The sequence below is a fragment of the Sciurus vulgaris genome (assembly GCF_902686455.1).
Source record: "Sciurus vulgaris genome assembly, chromosome: 2".
Classification (NCBI taxonomy): domain Eukaryota; kingdom Metazoa; phylum Chordata; class Mammalia; order Rodentia; family Sciuridae; genus Sciurus; species Sciurus vulgaris.
In genome coordinates this window covers 50,638,165-50,658,060 of record NC_136462.1, presented here as the reverse complement: position 1 = coordinate 50,658,060, position 19,896 = coordinate 50,638,165, and the positions used below count along the sequence as shown (strand labels likewise).

At 35.8% G+C, this 19,896-nt stretch overlaps 1 protein-coding gene across 4 annotated transcripts in view; it reads left to right on the top strand.

The window, feature by feature from the left end:
* The window catches only part of FRMD6 (FERM domain containing 6), a 272,362-nt gene that overhangs the window by 207,718 nt on the left and 44,748 nt on the right, over nt 1–19,896 (top strand). For all 4 annotated transcript variants that reach the window (XM_079121175.1, XM_079121174.1, XM_079121176.1 and 1 more), the window contains one exon: nt 7,522–7,766. In XM_079121175.1, coding sequence (XP_078977301.1) covers nt 7,668–7,766 — 99 coding nt within the window. In that variant the 5' untranslated portion in view covers nt 7,522–7,667. The remainder of the gene's footprint in view (nt 1–7,521; nt 7,767–19,896) is intronic.

Below are 19,896 nucleotides of genomic sequence, written 5' to 3'. Positions count from 1 at the left end.
AATTACCACCAAATATTACCAAAAAACAGAACTTCTACTTGGTTTTCATGATATAAACCTGTTTTTTTTTTTAATTTTTAGTTATAACGTCTTTATTTATTTATGTGGTGCTGAGGATTGAACCCAGTGCCCCATGCATGTGAGGCAAGCACTCTACCACTGAGCCACATCCTCAGCCCCTGTTCTTTATCTCGATAGTAAATAGTACATGTCATGTATCAAGCTCTGTACTAAGTGGGTCACATATGAGTAACCCATTTAATAATCTTCTCACTAATCTCATGTCAAAGGTAAGATAAATGGACTCAAAGAAGTGTAAAGACTTGCCCTGAGACACCCAGGTGATATCAGAGCTGGGATTCAAACCTAAGCAGTCTGAGAGTCCAAGCTGTTAGGTAGCACATTATTACTATTTATTGTTACATTCCATCTTTCCAGTCTCAACCTTTTCATTGATCTCACAACTAGCCTGCATTTCACATGAACTACAGCCACTTACAGTGCAATGTTGTAGTCAGATTATACTCTCTATTGGGTTACATTTGATAAGTAATGGTTTTTCCCTTACCAAAAGTATAAAAGAGTCCCAAAATTAATATATTTTTACCAAAATTACTATGATAATACTATTAACAGCTTCATTGACAAATATGTATCACTCTTTCTTTTCAGATATTTTGTTTGCAGAAGAGGCATTTTTTTCACAGCTACTATAAATTTATTACAGACAGCGTTATAAAAGTATATCCAGGGGGCTGGGGAGATAGCTCAGCTGGTAGAGTGCTTGCCTCGCAAGCACAAGGCCCTGTGTTCGATCCCCAGTTCCGCAAAAAAAAAAAAAAAAAAATGTATATCTAACACAAATCTATACAAATACATTGTGGTCTCCAATGACAGGATTATTCACACACACATTAATAATTAAGATTAGATATTCCTTTGTTGCTGAAAATTATAGTTGTGAATTAACTGCCCAATATGCTTTGCTTACCTTAAAAACATTTATGCCTTATTCCCATAAGTTACTTATTGTATGTGATGCTCTTAAAGAATGGTAGTATCTGCACAGCAACCCTACCACCTAAATTTTTCAGTTACTTAGTCTTTTTTCTACTTTTGTAGATCTTTTCTGCTTATGTTGCATATTCATCATAGTGAATATTCTGCTTTGTTTTAAAATGGAGAAAATCTTTAAAACAGAGCAATTTTTTTCAAATAAAGTAAATATTAGTATTGATGTACAGCCAGTGGTAGTAAATATTTGGTGAATAAATGAATGAATTATCAAGTAGCTAGCTTCTGGTTGAATGGGCTGTATTAGAGAGGACTTACTTAGTTGCAAGTGCCAGAATTAATTTAGGAGCAAGGATAATTGGTATAATTGATTGACTCACCAAATGGGAATTCCTATGGATAGTTTTGGGCTTCAGACACAACTAGAGGCAGCAGTTCAATTGATGTAATCAACATTGATTCTGAGCTTACCTTTCTTCTGTGATGGTATTCTTCTCAGGAAAGTTCTTACAATGTAGTATCAAAGATGTTTATCAGCAGCTCTAGGCTCATAGCCTTCTCACAAAGAGCAATATAAAGAGAGAATTTGCCCTCTCCATCCCAGCATTTACAGTTTCATGGAGAAATTCTGGCTTTGCTTAGGTTATATGTTCACCCAGTAAGTCAGGCTTTTACCCTGTTTGATCCAGCACACGTCACATTCCTCCCTACATCACTTCTCTACTCTTCCAGCTTGGAGAACACACTGTGATTGATAGCTCCATTGCAAACTTCCAGGATGGCACTTCCCAATAGAAAGATGGTGCCAAGCAGGTTGAAGCATATATCTTCTACCTTCCATCTTTTGGTCAGCCAGCATGCATTTGAACCTATTCACATACCCACCACATATCTTCTCTTTTTTCCATACATAAAATTTGAAAGGGGTAACCACCTAATATAATGCTACTGCCCCATTTACAACTAATAATACACCTAACTTTATCCCAAAATATACCTTCTGAAATTTAGCACGATTGTTACTTCTGACTGTAAGGTGTATATCTCTCTCTGATATGAATTGTTGCTCAGTTGTAGGCATTCCTTCTCATTACCTGGAAACTCATGACTCTCACTTCATTGAACAATGTCTCCCACACAAACAACTTTATATCTAACACTCATTAAATATATACATTAAAAAATACTTATTAAGTCTCATTTCATTCTTCCAATAATCTTAGGAAACCTATAATATGGATTTTACAGATGAAGAATCAGTCTCAGAGATTAGGTGACTTGCTTAAGGTCATACAGTTAACTTTGGGGAATTGAGATTAGGGTCTAGGTTTGACTGTTGGGGAAGTTATCTATCTTAATCAGTATTCTGTCCATATTGCCTGTACACACCTGTAGATCAACCATATGAAGGATGGTCTTAGCCTTTCCACAGTGCTTTATTTATCTACCAGCATAATGATTGGAAGACAGGAAAGAGATTGTAATGGCAACAGAGAATCTGATGTTCTTTCCAAAGCATTTGACTGCAGATGGTTGGTAGATGCCAGCTACTTTTTTCTTAGGTAGAACAGTAACTGAGAAAGTGGGCCATGAAACAGAAAGTATTCAATTTTTTTTATTCCTCAAATTAAGTGACAAAAATAGTTCATGGTTCTCAAATGACTCTTAAAAGCAAATGACCCGTTCTTTTAAAATGAAAAACAAATCCATATCAATACAAAGCATACAGACAAAAATAAGATATCAATTGTTTCTGGTCACTTTTTATATCCTCAGATACTAGTATCAAGATATAGAACTTTCTAGAAACAAGTGCCTAGTAATAATGGAAGTATACTTCTGTGAGAAGTGTGGTAACACACTACATTAAAAAAATTGTTTCAAGAAGGCCAAACTTGAAAGATATTCTGAAGTCAGAGGCCATGCACACTTAAGAAGTTGGAAACTTTGATTCTAAGGTTTAGATTTGAGTTTTTAGAACTCAATTGTTGATTTCTAGTTAGAAAATATATATTTAGAAAGATTTATATTATTACTTAAATTTTTTTTAAAAACCCAACTGGATGGTTAAAAGTAGCCTGTAATGACTCTGGAAACTTATAGAACATTGGTTCTCAATCATGGGTAATTTTAGCCTCTCGGACAAATTTTGGCAATGTCTACACACATTGAGGGTTGTCACAATTGGTAAGAGAGAAGGGCTGCTGGCATTTTGTGGGTATAGGTCAAAGATGCTGCTGAACACCCCACAGGGCAGAGGACAGCCCCTCACCACATTTGGCCCAAAATGACAGTAGTACTAAGGTCAAGGATACCTACTCTAGAATCATTATTGGCTAAGGACACATGTAGTAAACCGAACAACCAACATTTAGTGAGCTTATATGCATTGGGGATTGAAAAATACACACACGCATACGCATGCTCCTTGCTCTAAGATACCTTGCATATAGTGAGTGTGTAGTAAATATTAGCTATCATAAGTACTGTTATTTCATCTATTTTGAACAATATGTGAACCTTGGCATTTGCCATTCTCACTGCCTGGAAAATTCTTCCTTGAAATGGACAGATGAATGGATGGATGGAAGGAAGGAAATGATAAGCCTCTCCATTCAGTTCTGTTCAGATTTTGATCCACTAGAAATGCTTCCCCTGATTACCCTGTGTGATATATAGCATCCACACCACTTCCATCTGCTCTCTCACCTATACTAGACTTACTTGTCTTCATAGCACATACTATCACTATCTCTGTTTGTTGTCTGTAATAGAATAGGGTATTTATTTGGTTTAGTGCTGTGCGCTTAGCACTTATAGTAGGAGTTTAATGTACATATTTTGTATTAATAAATAAATGAACAAAAACAAAAAGTTGAGACATTTGGATATCATTTTTAGGATAGAGTACCATACATTAGAGACAGTATATTTATTCCCAAATGATCTCACCCACAGTACTATAGCACAATATTCACACATTTAATGCTGTTATCCATTATAAATTCCCTTGAGGTTTACATGGGAGTTGCCCCATCAGAGTGTGTGTACTCTTAGGAATCAAGGACAAATAAAGTTTATTGGCAGTGATGCATCCTTAGATGATTATCCCATAAGTGAGGGAACATCTGTTGCTTTTGTATTGCTGCTTTTCAGCCAATAAACATTATATAAAATATATCACATAGATATGTGTGTAATACAGTTTTATAAATGTGTGATAATTAAATTAGAAAATAAGGTCTCTGCAATCCAATTTTCCAAAATAATTTTTGCCTTGTTTTTCTTAGGTATATTGATTCTTGATGTGTCTTAACCAGGCTTACCTTATAATAGTCTCTTATCAAATTATTATATTTTTATTTTTCTAGGAAGATAATCCTAGAATTGAAAAGCCACTTTTGCCCCCACTCAAAAGGAGGCTATATTATACTGGTAAAAATTCAAGGGGGAGAATTTCATAGCTCAGTATATTTTGTTTTTAAGTTGGTTGTTAATGAGGACGGTGGGTAGGACTTGATCACTATTAAGGCCTTTATGTTGTTGCCTGGAAATTACATTACAACAACATGGTTTGTCCACAGACACACTCTGACCTAAGATGCTGGACATGAGAGAGTTGTCGTGGAGTAGGACATGTGTCTTCCTGGCACTGAGTTGGGGCTTAGCTTAGGATGCAGAGTAAGTAACCAGTGTCTGAGAGGCTGCTCTCTACAATTCAAATTGATATAAATTTAGACAGTGCTTTTCTCCAGGATTACCCCATTTAAGATAAAATTTTATACTGGTATAAGTGGAAGAGATGGTGCTTTTTCTATTTCAGTGGAACCATTTAATCAATTTAATGCTGTCCTGGGTAAAATAAAGCGTAATCCTCTCTCTCTTTTAGAGCTTTATTACCTTCAAAGCAAAAAAAAAAAAAAAAAAAAAAAAAAGTAGTGAAACAGTACTCTCTCTTCTAAAGTCTGCTATATTGAATTTGCTTCAGTAATCTTCCAGTCTTCTTCTATGCTACACACTTGAACCATAAAATAGAAGTTGTACCCAAATGAAAATTTCAAGTTATTTTAATGAAGCTCTTGAAATATTTCAAACCTCAGAGGATTTTTTTCTCACTTTATCTTTTAAATTCTAGAAAGTAGGTCAGTAGAAATACTCTTCTTCAATTGGTTTAATTAGAAATGGAAAATTATAGGACTAACTCAATTTGAAGTATAGATTTAAATAAGAAAAATTATACTGGGGTTAATATCACTTAAGAGTTTGGTTTAAATAATAAACCATTTAATCATAGCTTGTAACTTCTTCTTAAAAACATTTCATATAGTAAAGAGGAGGTCTAACTATTGAAATACACCAATATACAGGGAATAATTTTTGCCATGAAACATAGTATTTGAAAAAGAAATCATTTTAGAACTGCATTTCTCAAATGATATGCCCAAGAGTATTGCTCTACAGGAACATAATAGATATGCTTTGGGGGAAAAAATGTTCTGTACTCAAGTAAGTTTAAGAGGTACTAAAGTAAATTAAAGAAGTTGCCTGCAGGATATCTCAGAACCTGGATATTTCTAAAAAGGGGTTAAATAGACTATAGTACTTGGCAAACTTATCCCTAGATCACCATTTTTTTTTTTTTTTTTTTTTTTTTTTTTTAGGAAAATGTTCTTAGTAAACAAATTTGACCTACTTTAGGGTTTTATACCTTTGAAAATGTTAAGATTGTTACAGTGATGATGTGATATCATTCACACACATTGTTTAATTCCACTTCTTGTCTCCAAGGTGTTTTCCCTGAAGATAATATATCCAACACTCTGCTTTGTACCTCCCATTAACTTAAGTGGTGGTTTTCAAACATGGCTGCACATGAGACACCTAGCCCGGAACATTCTGCTTCAGTAGAAATGTCACTGTGCTCAGGATTCTGCACCTATTACAAAACACCTCGGTGATTCTTATAAAGCCAACATTATGCCCTGTCAACTGATGCTTTGGAACTGTTGTACTAAAAGTGTGCATTTTCCAGATGAGGGATTAGATTTGGAAGGCAGTTAGATTGTGGTCCAGAATACACGGCTGACCATACATTCTGGAGAAAACTGTAGCACTGACCTCCAGTGACTTAGTGAGGTAATATGATGGCTCTGACCCAACATGGAGCAGTTGCTCATATCCTTCAGAAGAGTAGACCTTCTAAGCAGACTTCTTTCTGGTCACCTTCCTATTGAGGAAATGCCACACATGATTACATTTTTTTTTTTTTTTTTACTTTTGACTTATTCTTTTTATATGGTATTCTATTTATATATTAAAAAGAATGCTAAATTGTATTTATTTCTTATGCTAATAATATATCCTCTCCACTTCTGCTGATAGTAGACATTTAACTATAAGAACAAATAGGCCAAGATTTGATCTCATTTATGTTTGATTTGTGCTTCTTTGAAAACACATTCCTAGAAATTCTGTTGCATCTTATTTAAAAAGTTGGCAAGGAATAATCCCATACATAGAGGACAACTAATTTTAGCATGTCCTTTTTGAATAATGTTCTATTAGCAATAAAATATGTAACACTCATTGAAAGTAGGAAACATTTGCCACTTTTAAAATTATTCCATGAGGTGTTACCAATGCAATAAGACATGAAACAGAATTGAGAGATGTGATTATTGAAAGTTGGAGATTAAATTTTCATTACTTGTAAACAAAATTCTATGCATCAAAATCTGAGATAATTTTTTAAAAAATAAAAATAATCTTAGTCAACCGGTTAAATATGAGAGGCATCCAAATTTCATAATTCTTTTAAATGCAAATGTGCTTTAATATGTGCAATCTTATTTGCATGTATTAATTGTTGAAATGGAAAAATTAAGTTTGAATTATCAGATTAGAGAATCAGGAGAGAGGAGCACCATAAAAACTGAACAAAGAAAGTTGTAAGAAGGGCCTAAAAACCACAGTAAATTGGTAAAGCAAATTCTATATTTTGCTACTGATGGTCCAGAGGAGTCTGATTTCCTTGACAGAGTCAGTTGGTAAAGTAAAGGAAGTGGAAGCCAGACCTTGGTGGTTGAAGAGTGAATGTGATGTAAGAGCCAAGACATTTATTTTTCTAGTAATGGAAGAGAGCGAGTTTTATTGTTGCTATTTTTGTCATTTGGATTCCTAGCCCTTAGTTATCTCCCTTGTGAGACTAGGAACTACTCAAAGGCAAGATCTGTTTCCAGGAGCATGTAGTGCTTAGTACTGCCTTGCATGTGTGAAGTGCTTGTTGACTTGGAGTTTAATTCATGACTGTGAATGAAGTTTCAAGACTGTTGTTAGTGGGCAAAATATAGAGTACATTTCAGCGACTTCTTATGTATTATACGAGCACCCTGCCTTAAAACATGATGTTCCTGCATCCACATAGTAGTTGTGCTCTACTCACCTCCCTGTCTGCGTCTTCACCAGCTCAATACCTTATTCACAGGCCTCCCTTTGGCTTTTTTACAGCTATGAAACCTACGTAGTCAGCTACCATGATGCTTCTCCTGTCAGCCGTGTAATGAGGAGGAGAGTCTGGCTTTGGAGTGCTGGGAACCTGAGCAGTTGCTGAGGACTCAGAGCCCAGCCCTGACCACTGGAGAGCCCACGACACAATGAGCAAACTGCACTTCCATAACAACAGAGTCATGCAAGACCGCCGGAGTGTGTGTATTTTCCTTCCCAATGATGAATCTCTAAACATCATCATAAATGTGAGTAGTTCGTTTTAGAAATGTTTGAAAATTGTGTTCCTACCACATTCATGTTATGGCTTGGTTCAAGGTGAAATCAATATAGAATGAGACCAGTAATAATACAGCAGAATTGGTATTAAATAATCTACACAAAAGCAATCTTACATTATGACTTATGTGCAGCTGCCTTCAAATTTGAGAATTTTAGTAACTCTATTAAAAAAACAAACACCATTTTAAAGCTTTTATTGAAATGTAATTTTTCTTGAAATACATAAAGTCTAACCAATTTCAAAGACTAATTACATGGGCTGTGCCTTTGGGTTCTAAGTAATTGCTTATAGTTTGTGAGTCAGTCAGCTTGTTTAGTTAACCTGCATTGAGGAACACGATACTATTTTTTAACTCTAAAATCTGAGTTATAATTTACATACTGCAAAATATAGAAATTTTAGTATGCAGCTTAATGAATTTTTACTAGTGTATACAACAAAATAACCACAACTCAGCTTGAGATATACATTTTCAGCATCTTTTATGACCCTTCTAGTCAATAACCTCTTTCTAAAGGGTAATAACTATCACCAGATAGTAGTTTTGCTCATTTCTGACCTTCATGAAGTTGAAATTATGCGATATATTCTTTATGTGTCTGGCTTCTTTCACTGAACAGTTGACCTGTGAAATTCATCCATGCCATTTTATGTGACACTAATTCTTTTTCATTTGTTGTGTGATATTCCAAGGCAGGAGCATGCCCAATTTAGTTATCCATGTACTATTGATGAACATTGAGTTATTTTAAGTTTTAGATTCTTACCAATAAAAACTTCCAGGAACATTTGATGCATATGTACATACATACACATTTCTGGATTTATACCCAAGTGGCTATGCTGTGAATCATAGGGTTTATCAACATATGTGACCTTGCTAGAGAATGTCACATATGGTAATCAGTAGCATACCTGGCATTCTTTAGTTCCTCTCCCTATTATCAAATTTCATATCCTTTAATTTACTTAATTTTATTCTGATGGAATTAAGGGGAAAAAATAGCCTTAGTGCAATACCTTGAATTAGATTATTCCCTTATAATATACTACTTTATTTTTAACACAATTTCTGTATAAAGGAATATTTCTAAGCATTATATTGAATATATATGGCATGTAAATAGTATCAGTAAAAGGTTTAGATAGGAAAACTTCTGCTTAATAGGCATATTTCTGGATTGGAAATTATCCTAAAAATGAACACAGTTTCTTGATTTACTCATGTGACCTCATTTCTGCTTATAGGAATTGTCTGAGCATCAAACCTGCCTGTTGAATGGATTTTTATCATCTGTTAGGCAGAATTTCTAGTGATGAACTGCATTTCTGCTCAGGATACTTAAGGTTGTTTTTGGATGTACAAAGTATTATGCCATTATTTTTTGGCATTTGATTTTTAAAATTTAGCAAAAATTGGCAACATTTCAGTGTAGGCACTGGAAAAATAAATTCTAAATCTATTATGCACATGAATATGCTGTTTTAGTTCTTTTATACAGTTATATAAAAGATTTTCTTTAAGTTTTTAAATTTACATATCTTAGGACATGCAGCATAAACACATACGAAGCTTCTCTCACTTCCATTTCTGTCTTCTTACTCAGTGGGATGTGTGTATATGTGCTCATGTGTGTACATCCACACACAATATATGGACTAAAATCATACTAACTGCAGTGGGGAGACCAGTCTGACTTAGGAATACTAAGGGACAAATTTAATTTCTTTGCAAATTAATTTGTACTAGAATCTCAGCTGCAGGAGATAATTTTGGGGAACAGACTGGATGATAGCCAGTCCATTTGTTCCTATAGATCTGTGGTTTTAAAACTTGAATATTTATCAGAATTATTTGGGGAGCTTGCTAAATAGTCAGACTGTGTGCTCCACTACTTGGAAATGCTGACGTAGAAAACCTAGGTAGAGCCTGAATTTTACATGTCCTTAAACAGGGGCTATGAATTCTCTGAAATCTTAAAACCAGACAGGCAAAGACTTGTATCCCAGCATCATCTAGTTTCTTTCACTCTCCCAAACTCCATTTACTGTATTGTACTTTTAGCATTGTCTCAGTGGCCTAACCCTTTTAACAGTATTTTATGCATAATAAGCACCAAGTAATGGTTATTGTTAGTAATAATATCATCATCATCATTATTGAGAAATGTTATAAGATTATTCATATTTTAACTCTAGTTTACTAGATTTGTGAATTTTGCACAAATTGCTTAAGTTACATTTTAGTCACCTTTTTGCTGCTATGACCAAAATTCTTGACCAGAAAAATTTTAGGGGAGGAAAAGTTCATTTGAGGGCTCATGGTTTCAAAGGTCTCAGTCCATAGAAGGCCGACTCCATTCCTTAAGGCTCCAGGTGAGGCAGAACATCAGGGCAGAAGAATATGGCAACTCATGTGATAATTAGAAAGCAGAGAGAGACTCCACTCCACGGTTATAAAATATATACCCCAAAGGCATGCCCCCAAGGACCTACCTCCCCCAGCTACACCCTACCCACCTCCAGTTTCCACTCGGTTAATCCCATCAGAATTAATTCACTGATTGGGTTAAGGCTCTCATAACCCAACCATTTCACCTGTAAACCTTCTTGCATTGTCTCATGCATGAGCTTTTGAGGGACACCTCACATTCAAACCACAACAGCTTACTACTTTCCCACTTCCAAAAGCAACTTGCCCAGTATGTGGTACGTAATAGATACACGGTTTGCATTGCCTTCCTTTTTGCCTGCCCTTTACAAAGAATAATTGAAAAACAATTTGATAGTGAAAAGATGTGGATGTGTTAAAACATCCAGACCTGAATTTAAAGCCCATATATGAATGACTTAGAAAGTTCATTAAGCCTCCTTCAGCCTTAACATCTTCACCTATAAAATATGAATAATACCTGTCCTTCAGAGTAACTGTTAAGAATTTGGGGTTAACACATAGTATTATTACTGGTACATAGAAAGCAGCTGCTGTTGATATAGGTTGAGCATCCCTAATCCAAAAGACTGGTTGGCCATGTATCATGATTAAGGTAGGTTTTAGAGTCACAAGAACCTGTTGAAATCCCCACTCCACAACTTACTTTGCAATTCTTAAGCACATTTCTTAGAGAATGTTTGTTTGTAATTTTCTCTCTTGTTTGATTTCCTCATTTGTGAAATGGGGATAACCTTCTCCTCACAGGGACATTGTGAGGACTTAAAGATGTCACATGCATAAAGTGCTTAGTGTAGTGCCTGGCACAGTGGGATTGCTCAGTGAGTGAGTCCTTCACAGAGTAGCATATTACTTGTTCCTACACCCTTGGAGCTGTTTGTTCCTTTCATTAGGGTGCTGGGTGACTGAAATGAAAATGAAGAGTCTGCACCCCTTGTGGGCTTATAAGACTTCTCCCTCCAGGGCATGAGACTCTTCTGCCTCACCCAAGCTCCTCTATAGCAAGCACCTGAACCCAAGCAGGAATGGGGTTAAGTAGTATGGAGCTTTGCCACTGCTAGAAAAATGTTTCAGCTCTACCAAGTGACCCTTTATTTCTACAAAGTATTAAGTTTGGATTTAGAAAATAGCAGTTTGTAGTTTGGGTGTAACAAATTGACTGTAGCAAAAGCAATTTAATCAACAGTCTTGTTTTTTACTTCATCATTTGTAAATTTTTTTTAAACAAAGTTTTTTTTTCCTCTGGCAAGTGTGGTTTATAGAATGTTGTCCTTCTGCATGTGGAGTAAATTTGGGTCATTTTGAATTTTCTAGGAACTACACTAGGGGCTATTTTAAGTTATTTTAATCATCAAGCAAATATTAAGTATGAAAACAGGAAATTTTGAAAATAAAATCATGATAAATGTAAGAGCCATTAAGAATTTGTGATAGAAATTTTGGCTAAGAGCATCTGTCTTTTATTTATTTATTTATTTTTCTTTTGGTACCAGGAGCTTAACCCAGGGCGCTTAACCACTGAGTCACAACCCAGCTTTTTTATTTTTTATTTAGAGTCAAGGTCTTGTTAAGTTGCTTAGGGCCCTCACTAAGTTGCTGAGGCTGCTTTGAACTCTGAATCCTTTTGCCTCCACTCCCCAAGCTGCAAGAGCGTATGTCTTAACTAAGGCTAGAATGAACAACTCTTTCTAGAGAATATTTTAAACTTTCTTATACAATATCAAACCATTGATACATTTAGGATCAAATTGCTATTTTAATTTTATAGTTACATATAGAGTATAGTTTTAGATAGAACTTTTACTCTAAATACCTCATACTGTGTAGCACTTTTTAAAGTTTCAGTTGCTCCTGAAAATTAAAAAACTTGAAAATTTCACAATCAGCTTAAACATATTTAAAGACTCATACTATGCAAATACAGAAAACTCAAGCTTGTTTTCATAGCAGTTAAGATTTTATAGTCACATCCTTATTTAATTATAGTTTTTAAACAAAAGCGCTATATTTGCTTGATAGATGTTAAAGAGCTTTATCAGGAGGCTACAAATACCTGATTTAAACCAGTGGAACAATCATAATTCTAAGGGATACATGGAAGAAATGTACAGTATTATTTGGTCAACTGTCACTCAAAGTTACAACATAGTTTATTTTATGTACATTTAGTTCAAGGTTTGGAATTTTAACTGTTTGCTGCATTTTGTCCAGACTGCTTTGCGTCCAATTAGGTCAAACTAAATATTAAGTACATCACACTAGGGCTTAAAGGTGCTCTAGAATAATAAAGTCTCAAATTTGTAGTATTTAGTTCGACTTAAGACATTTGCTGTGTTCTCTTTTTTATCATTGTTTATTTAAGCTCATTTATAAAGTAGAATTATGATAATATGGAACTCAAAATCCTGAGTGTTTTCAGTGAACATTGGAGATAATGTAGTCCCCATAGGACAGACGTGAAGCTCTCATGTGATTGAATCAAGGTAGTTGTATACAAGGGGATGATAGTAGTTTCACCTTGGCAGATGTGACCTTTGGTGGTGCTTGTGGGTTTACATTGATATGTTTTTCCTAAATTTCTAAATAGCACATTTATAAAATAGTTTGCTCAGTAAATTAGGGGGAAGTCTGTAGACAAGGAACACACAAAGGTGTAGAGGAGCCCTCAGGGAATTAGATTTCTGGCTTTCATTCATCAAACATTAACTGAGTGCTTACTATGTATCCTGAATATTAAATAAGACACTGCCCTTGCTTTATTGAGTTCTGATGCTGCTTAAGCAACTGAACATGTACTACTCTGGTCTTAGATGATGTTGGTCTTTCCAGTGGGTAAAGTGCTTTAGGTTGGACACCATTTAATAATGAATGTGCAAAAGAGTGATAAGCCATCTTTCTAATTTTAATTAGAATTATCATCAATTTAGAATTGTTTGTGTTTCAATTTTTAAGACATCTTTTTATCAAGGTATTAATGGTCGTTAATTGAGAGTTAACTAATTTAAAACATAATAATTTTTTTATTAAAAATCATAAATTTACATAGGGTAACGTTGTTTGATTCATTCTGTTATTTATTCCCTTCCCCCCCACCACTCCCACCCCTCTTTTCCCTCTATACAGTCCTTCCTTCCTCCATTCTTACCACCCTCCTTACCCCTAAACCTAACCCTAACTCTAACCCTAACCCCTCCTACCCCCCATTATATGTCCTCATCCACTTATCAGCGAGATCATTCATCCTTTAGTTTTTTGAGATTGGCTTATCTCACTTGGCATGATATTCTCCAATTTCATCCATTTGCCTGCAAATGCCATAATTTTATCATTCCTCATGGCAGAGTAATATTCCATTGTATATATATGCCACAGTTTCTTTATCCATGCATCAACTGAAGGGCATCTAGGTTGGTTCCACAATCTGGCTATGGTGAATTGAGCAGCTATGAACATTGATGTGGCTGTATCTCTGTAGTATGCTGATTTTAAGTCCTTTGGGTAGAGGCCAAGAAGTGGGATAGCTGGGTCAAATGGTGGTTCCATTCCAAGCTTTCTGAGGAATCTCCATACTGTTTTTCAGAGTGGCTGCACTAATTTGCAACCCCACCAGCAATGTATGAGTGTACCTTTTTTCCCACATCCTCGCCAACACCTGTTGTTGCTTGTATTCTTGATAATCGCCATTCTAATTGGGGTGAGATGGAATCATAGGGTAGTTTTGAATTGCATTTCTCTTATTACTAGAGATGATGAACATTTTTTCATATATCTGTTGATTGCTTGTACATCTTCTTCTGTGCAGTGTCTGTTCATTTCCTTAGCCCATTTGTTGATTAGATTATTTATTCTTGGTGTAGAGTTTTTTGAGTTCTTTATATATTCTGGAAATTAGTGCTCTATCTGAAGTATGAGTGGCAAAGATATTCTCCCACTCTGTAGGCTCTCTCTTCACATTACTGATAGTTTCCTTTGCTGAGAGAAAGCTTTTTAGTTTGAATATATCTGAGTTATTGATTCTTGCTTTTATTTCTTGTGCTATGGGAGTCCTGTTAAGGAAGTCTGATCCTAAGCCAACAAGTTGAAGGTTTGGACCTACTTTTTCTTCTATAAGATGCAGGGTGTCTGGTCTGATTCACAGGTCCTTGATCCATTTTGAGTTGAGTTTTGTGTAGGGTAAGAGACAGGGGTTTAATTTCATTCTATTGCATATGGTTTTCCAGTTTTCCCAGCACCATTTGTTGAAGAGGCTATCTTTTCTCCATTGCATATTTTTGGCACCTTTGTCTAGTATGAGAAAATTTTACTTATTTGGGTTTGTGTCCATGTCCTCTATTCTGTATCATTGATCTACCTGTCTATTTTGGTGCCAATACCATGCCGTTTTTGTTACTATTGCTTTGTAATAGAGTTGAAGATCTGGTATTGCGATACCCCCTGCTTCGCTCTTTCTATTGAGGATTACTTTAGCTATTCTGGGTTTCTTATTCTTTCAGATGAATTTCATAATTGCTTGCTCTATTTCTGTAACGTACGTCATTGGGATTTTAATTAGAATTGCATTGAATCTGTATAGCACTTTAGGTAGTATGGCCATTTTGACAATATTAATTCTGCCTATCCAAGAACATGGGAGATCTTTCCATCTTCTAATGTTTTCTTTAATTTCTTTCTTTAGTGTTCTGTAATTCTCATCGTAGAGGTCTTTCACCTCTTTTGTGAGATTGATTCCCAAGTATTTTATTTTTTTTTTGATGCTTTTGTGAATGGGGTAGTTTTCCTAATTTCTCTTTCTGAAGATTCATCACTTAGTATAAAAATGCATTGGATTTATGAGCATTGATCTTGTAACCTGCTACTTTACTGAATTCACTTATGAGTTCTAAGAGTTTTCTGGTGGAATTTCCAGGTTCCTCTAAATATATAATCATCTCATCAGTGAACAGGGATAGTTTGAGTTCTTCTTTTCCAATTTGTATCCCTTTAATTTCTTTGGTTTGTCTAATTGCTCTGGCTAGAGTCTCAAGGACGATGTTGAATAGAAGTGGTAAAAGAGGGCATCCCTGCCTTGTTCCAGTTTTTAGGGGAAATGCTTTCAGTTTCTCACCATTTAGAATGATATTGGCCATGGGCTTAGCGTAGATGGCCTTTACAATGTTAAGGAATGTTCCCACTACCCCAATTTTTTCTAGTGTTTTGAGCATGAAGGGATGCTGTATTTTATCGAATGCTTTTTCTGCATCTATTGAAATAATCATGTGATTCTTAACTTTTAGTCTGTTAATATGGTGAATGACATTTATTGATTTCCGGATGTTGAACCAATTAAGGATATTGGTCTGAAATTTTCTTTCCTCAATGTGTCTCTGGTTTAGGTATCAAGGTGATATTGGCTTCATAGAATGAGTTTGGGAGGGTTCCCTCCTCTTCTATTTCATGGAGTACTTTGAGGAGTATTGAAATGAGCTCTTCTTTAAAGGTTTTGTAGAACTCGGCTGAGAACCCATCTGGTCCCAGACTTTTCTTTCTTGGTAGGCTTTTGGTGACCTCTTCTATTTCATTGCTTGAAATTGATTTATTTAAGTTGTGTATGTCCTCCTCGTTCAGTTTAGGTAATTCATATGTCTCTAGAAACTTGTTGATGTCTTCAAGTTTTCTGTTTTGTTGGAGTATAGATTTTCAAAATAGCTTCTAATTATGTTTTGTATTTCACTCGTGTCTGTTGTGATATTTCCTTGTTCATTCCGAATTTTAGTAATTTGAGTTTTCTCCCTCTTTCTCTTTGTTAGTGTGGCTAAGGGTTTATCAATTTTGTTTATTTTTTCAAAGAACCAACTATTTATTTTGTTAATTTTTCCGATTGTTCCTTTTGTTTCAATTTCGTTGATTTCGGCTCTGATTTTAACTTTTTCCTGTCTTCTGCTACTTTTGGTGTTGGTCTGCTCTTCTTTTTCTAGGGCTTTGAGCTGTAGTGTTAAGTCGTTTATTTCTTGATTTCCATTTCTTTTGTTGAATGTGCCCCATGAAATAAATCTTTCTCTAAGTACTGTTTTCATAGTATCCCAGAGATTTTGATATGATGTGTCTTTGTTCTTGTTTACTTCTAAGAATTTTTTTATTTCTGACCTATGTCTTCTGTTATCCATTCATCAAATAATAGTGTATTATTTAATCTCCAGGTATTGGAGAAGTTTCTGTTTTTTATTCTCTCATTTATTTCTTATTTCAATCCATTATGATCTGATGGAGTACAAGGTAGTATCTCTGTCTTCTTGTATTTGCTAACAGTAGCTTTGTGGCATACAATATGGTCTATTTTAGAGAAAGATCCATGTGCTGCTGAGAAGAAAGTGTATTCGTTCTTTGTTGGATGGTATATTCTATATATGTCGGTTAAGTCTAAATTGTTGATTGTGTTATTGAGATCTATGGTTTCTTTATTCAATTTTTGTTTGGACGATCTATCCAGTGGTGAGAGAGGTGTGTTAAAATCGCCTACTATTATTGTGTTGTGGTCTATTTGATTTCTGGAATTGAGAAGGATTTGTTTGACGTACATGGATGAGCCAATGTTGGGGGCATAGATATTTATAATTGTTATGTCTTGCTGATTTATGCTTCCTTTAAGCAGTATATAATGTCCTTCTTTATCCCTTCTGACTAGTTTTGGCTTGAAGTCCACATTATCTGAAATGAGGATGGATACTCCAGCTTTTTTGCTGTGTCCGTGTGCATGGTATGTTTTTTCCCATCCTTTCACCTTTAGTCTATGGGTATCTCTTTCTATGAAATGAGTCTCTTGCAGGAAGCATATTGTTGGATTTTTCTTTTTAACTCAATCTGCCAGTCTATGTCTTTTGATTGATGAGTTCAGGCCATTAACATTCAGGGTTATTATTGTGATATGATTTGTATTCCCAGTCATTTGACTCATTTTTGTTTTTTTGACATGATTTGGTTTCTCCTTTATTTGGCTATTCCTTTAGGCTAGTTCCTCCCGTTGCTGATTTGCATTGTTGTTTTTCATCTCTTCCTCATGGAATATTTTGCTGAGAATGTTCTGTAACGCCGGCTTTCTTTTTGTAAATTCCTTTAGCTTTTGTTTATCATGGAAGGATCTTATTTCATCGTCAAATCTGAAAGTAAGTTTTGCTGGGTATAAGATTTTTGGTTGGCATCTGTTTTCTTTCAGGGCTTGATAAATGTTGTTCCAGGCCCTTCTAGCTTTTAGGGTCTGGATTGAAAAATCTGCTGATATTCTTATTGGTTTCCCCCTGAATATAATTTGATTCTTTTCTCTTGCGGCCTTTAAAATTCTGTCTTTATTTTGTATGTCAGGTATTTTCATAATAATGTGCCTTGGTGTGGATCTGTTGTAATTTTGTATATTTGGAGTCCTATAAGCCTCTTGTACTTGGTTTTCCATTTCATTCTTCAGATTTGGGAAATTTTCTGATATTATTTCATATTGTTCATTCCTTTGGTTTGTTTCTCTGAGCCTTCCTCAATCCCAATAATTCTTAAATTTGGCCTTTTCATGATATCCCATAATTCCTGTAGATTCTGTTCATGATTTCTTACCATCTTCTCTGTTTGGTTAACTTTGTTTTCAGGTTTAAATATTTTGTCTTCAATGCCTGAGGTTCTGTCTTCCTGGTGTTCTATCCTATTGGATATGCTTTCTATGGAGTTTTTAACTTGGTTTATTGTTTCCTTCATTTCAAGGATTTCTGTTTGGTTTTTTTCTGTATCTCTAACTCTTTATTGAAATGATCTCTTGCTTCCCATATTTGCTCTTTTAACTGTTGATTGGTGCGATCATTTAATGCCTGCATTTGCTGTTTAATCTCCTGCCTCAATGCCTGCATTTGCTCTTTCATCTCCTCGTTTGCTTCCCTGATTGTTTTAATTATGTACATTCTGAACTCCCTTTCTGACATTTCTTCTGCTGTACTGTCATTGGGTTTTATTGATATAGTATCTAGGTTTGTTTGGGACATTTTCTTCCCTTGTTTTCTCATATTGGTCAGATGTCAGTGGGACTCTGTGATATTGCAGATTTCCTCTATTGGCTTATAGTGTCCCTGTCAATTTCCAGTGTATCACCTCCCAGCCTTCAGTAGCCTGACGTCTTGCAGTAACTTGATAATGCAGCGCTTCCGAAGAAAGCTGTCCCTAGCCTGCTACTGGTTCCAGGGCTTAAGCTGGCTCTGTGTGGAAAGGCTCTCACAGGGGGGCCTGCTCCGAGAATCTCGCCCTGTGGGAGGAGCCCACTGCTGGAGTGCCCAGGGCCGCCTGGAGAAGACTCAAGCTGCCCTGCCCTAGTCTAATAAGCCACCCGAATCTGGGCCTGCCGTCTGGGCCGAGCTTCACCCGGTGGGGGAGACTCACCCCATGGCTCTATTTTAGTCCGAGTCTCTCAATACCTCCCCTTCTTGAATCCAGTGTTCTGGAGTGACTGGAGATGCAGTCACCCTCTAGTCCGCCATCTTCGATTGCCCAGTGGAAAAAGCCTGGGGCCGGAGAGGGGCAGGACCGCCTGGAGAGGTCTCTAGCTGCCTGCCCAGTTCCCAGAGGCTGCTTGCGGATCGGAGGTCTCCGCTGGCTTGGGGACTTGTGGCTGGCTCTGTGTAGAAAGGCTCACACTGGGTAGTCTGCTCCGAGAAGCTAGCCTAGAAAGGCACCTCCCTTCGGAGGGAGCCGGGCTGCTTAGGGAAGTCCCTGGCTGCCCTGTCCTGGTCTCTGAAGCTACCTGCGGGCGAGCCGGAGCTCGCCGCGCACTGGCTCCAAAACACAATAATTTAAACTAACTGGCATCACTGTCACTGAAGAAATGATTAAAAGTTTAATGCCTTTGAGAGGGGATATGCCACATGTAATGTATGTAGCTATAATTATAAACTATCATGTTGCACTCATTTGTGTTTTTTTTAATTTATTTTAATATACATATGACTTGTGAATTGCTGCTTTTGCCACTACTAGTTACATGACTTTAAGCTGAGCTTTCTACTTCTATAAAATGAAGAAATTGTGCTGAGTAATCTTTTAAAGTCAATCCCAACTGTAATAAACTTTGGATATTCTGAATTAAAAGAGGCAGATTCAGCAGAATTATTGCCCTCTCCCACCAACACTTCATTAACATTTGAGAAAGCATTAAAACTGTGTCTTTTAAATTTAGAATAGCTTTTCCATAGAATTCCAAATTAATATGGTTTTAAGATGGAATTATATGGTGACTCAGAAAAGGACAAAGATATTAGACAATAACAGTGATTGGATGAAATAAATAAAAGCTAGGCAGTTATTCATTGTTCAGTATATAAATAATTTGCTTATAGCATAAGAAGAAAACTCCTTGAAAAGATAACTTGCCCTGAACACACATTTCTCAAAAGAAGATACACAAATCATCAGTAGGTGTATGAAAAAACGCGTAGCATCACTGAGCATCAGGGAATGTAAATTAAAGCTACAATGAGATATCACCTCACCCGTTAGAATGATGCTTATCAAAAAGAGTAAAGTTAATGAGAGTTAACTCATTAGGGAATGCTTGCAGTTTGTTTCCATTGTGGAAAATAGTACAAGGCTCTTCAAAAAATTAAATATAGAGCTACCATGTGGTCCAGCACATATATTA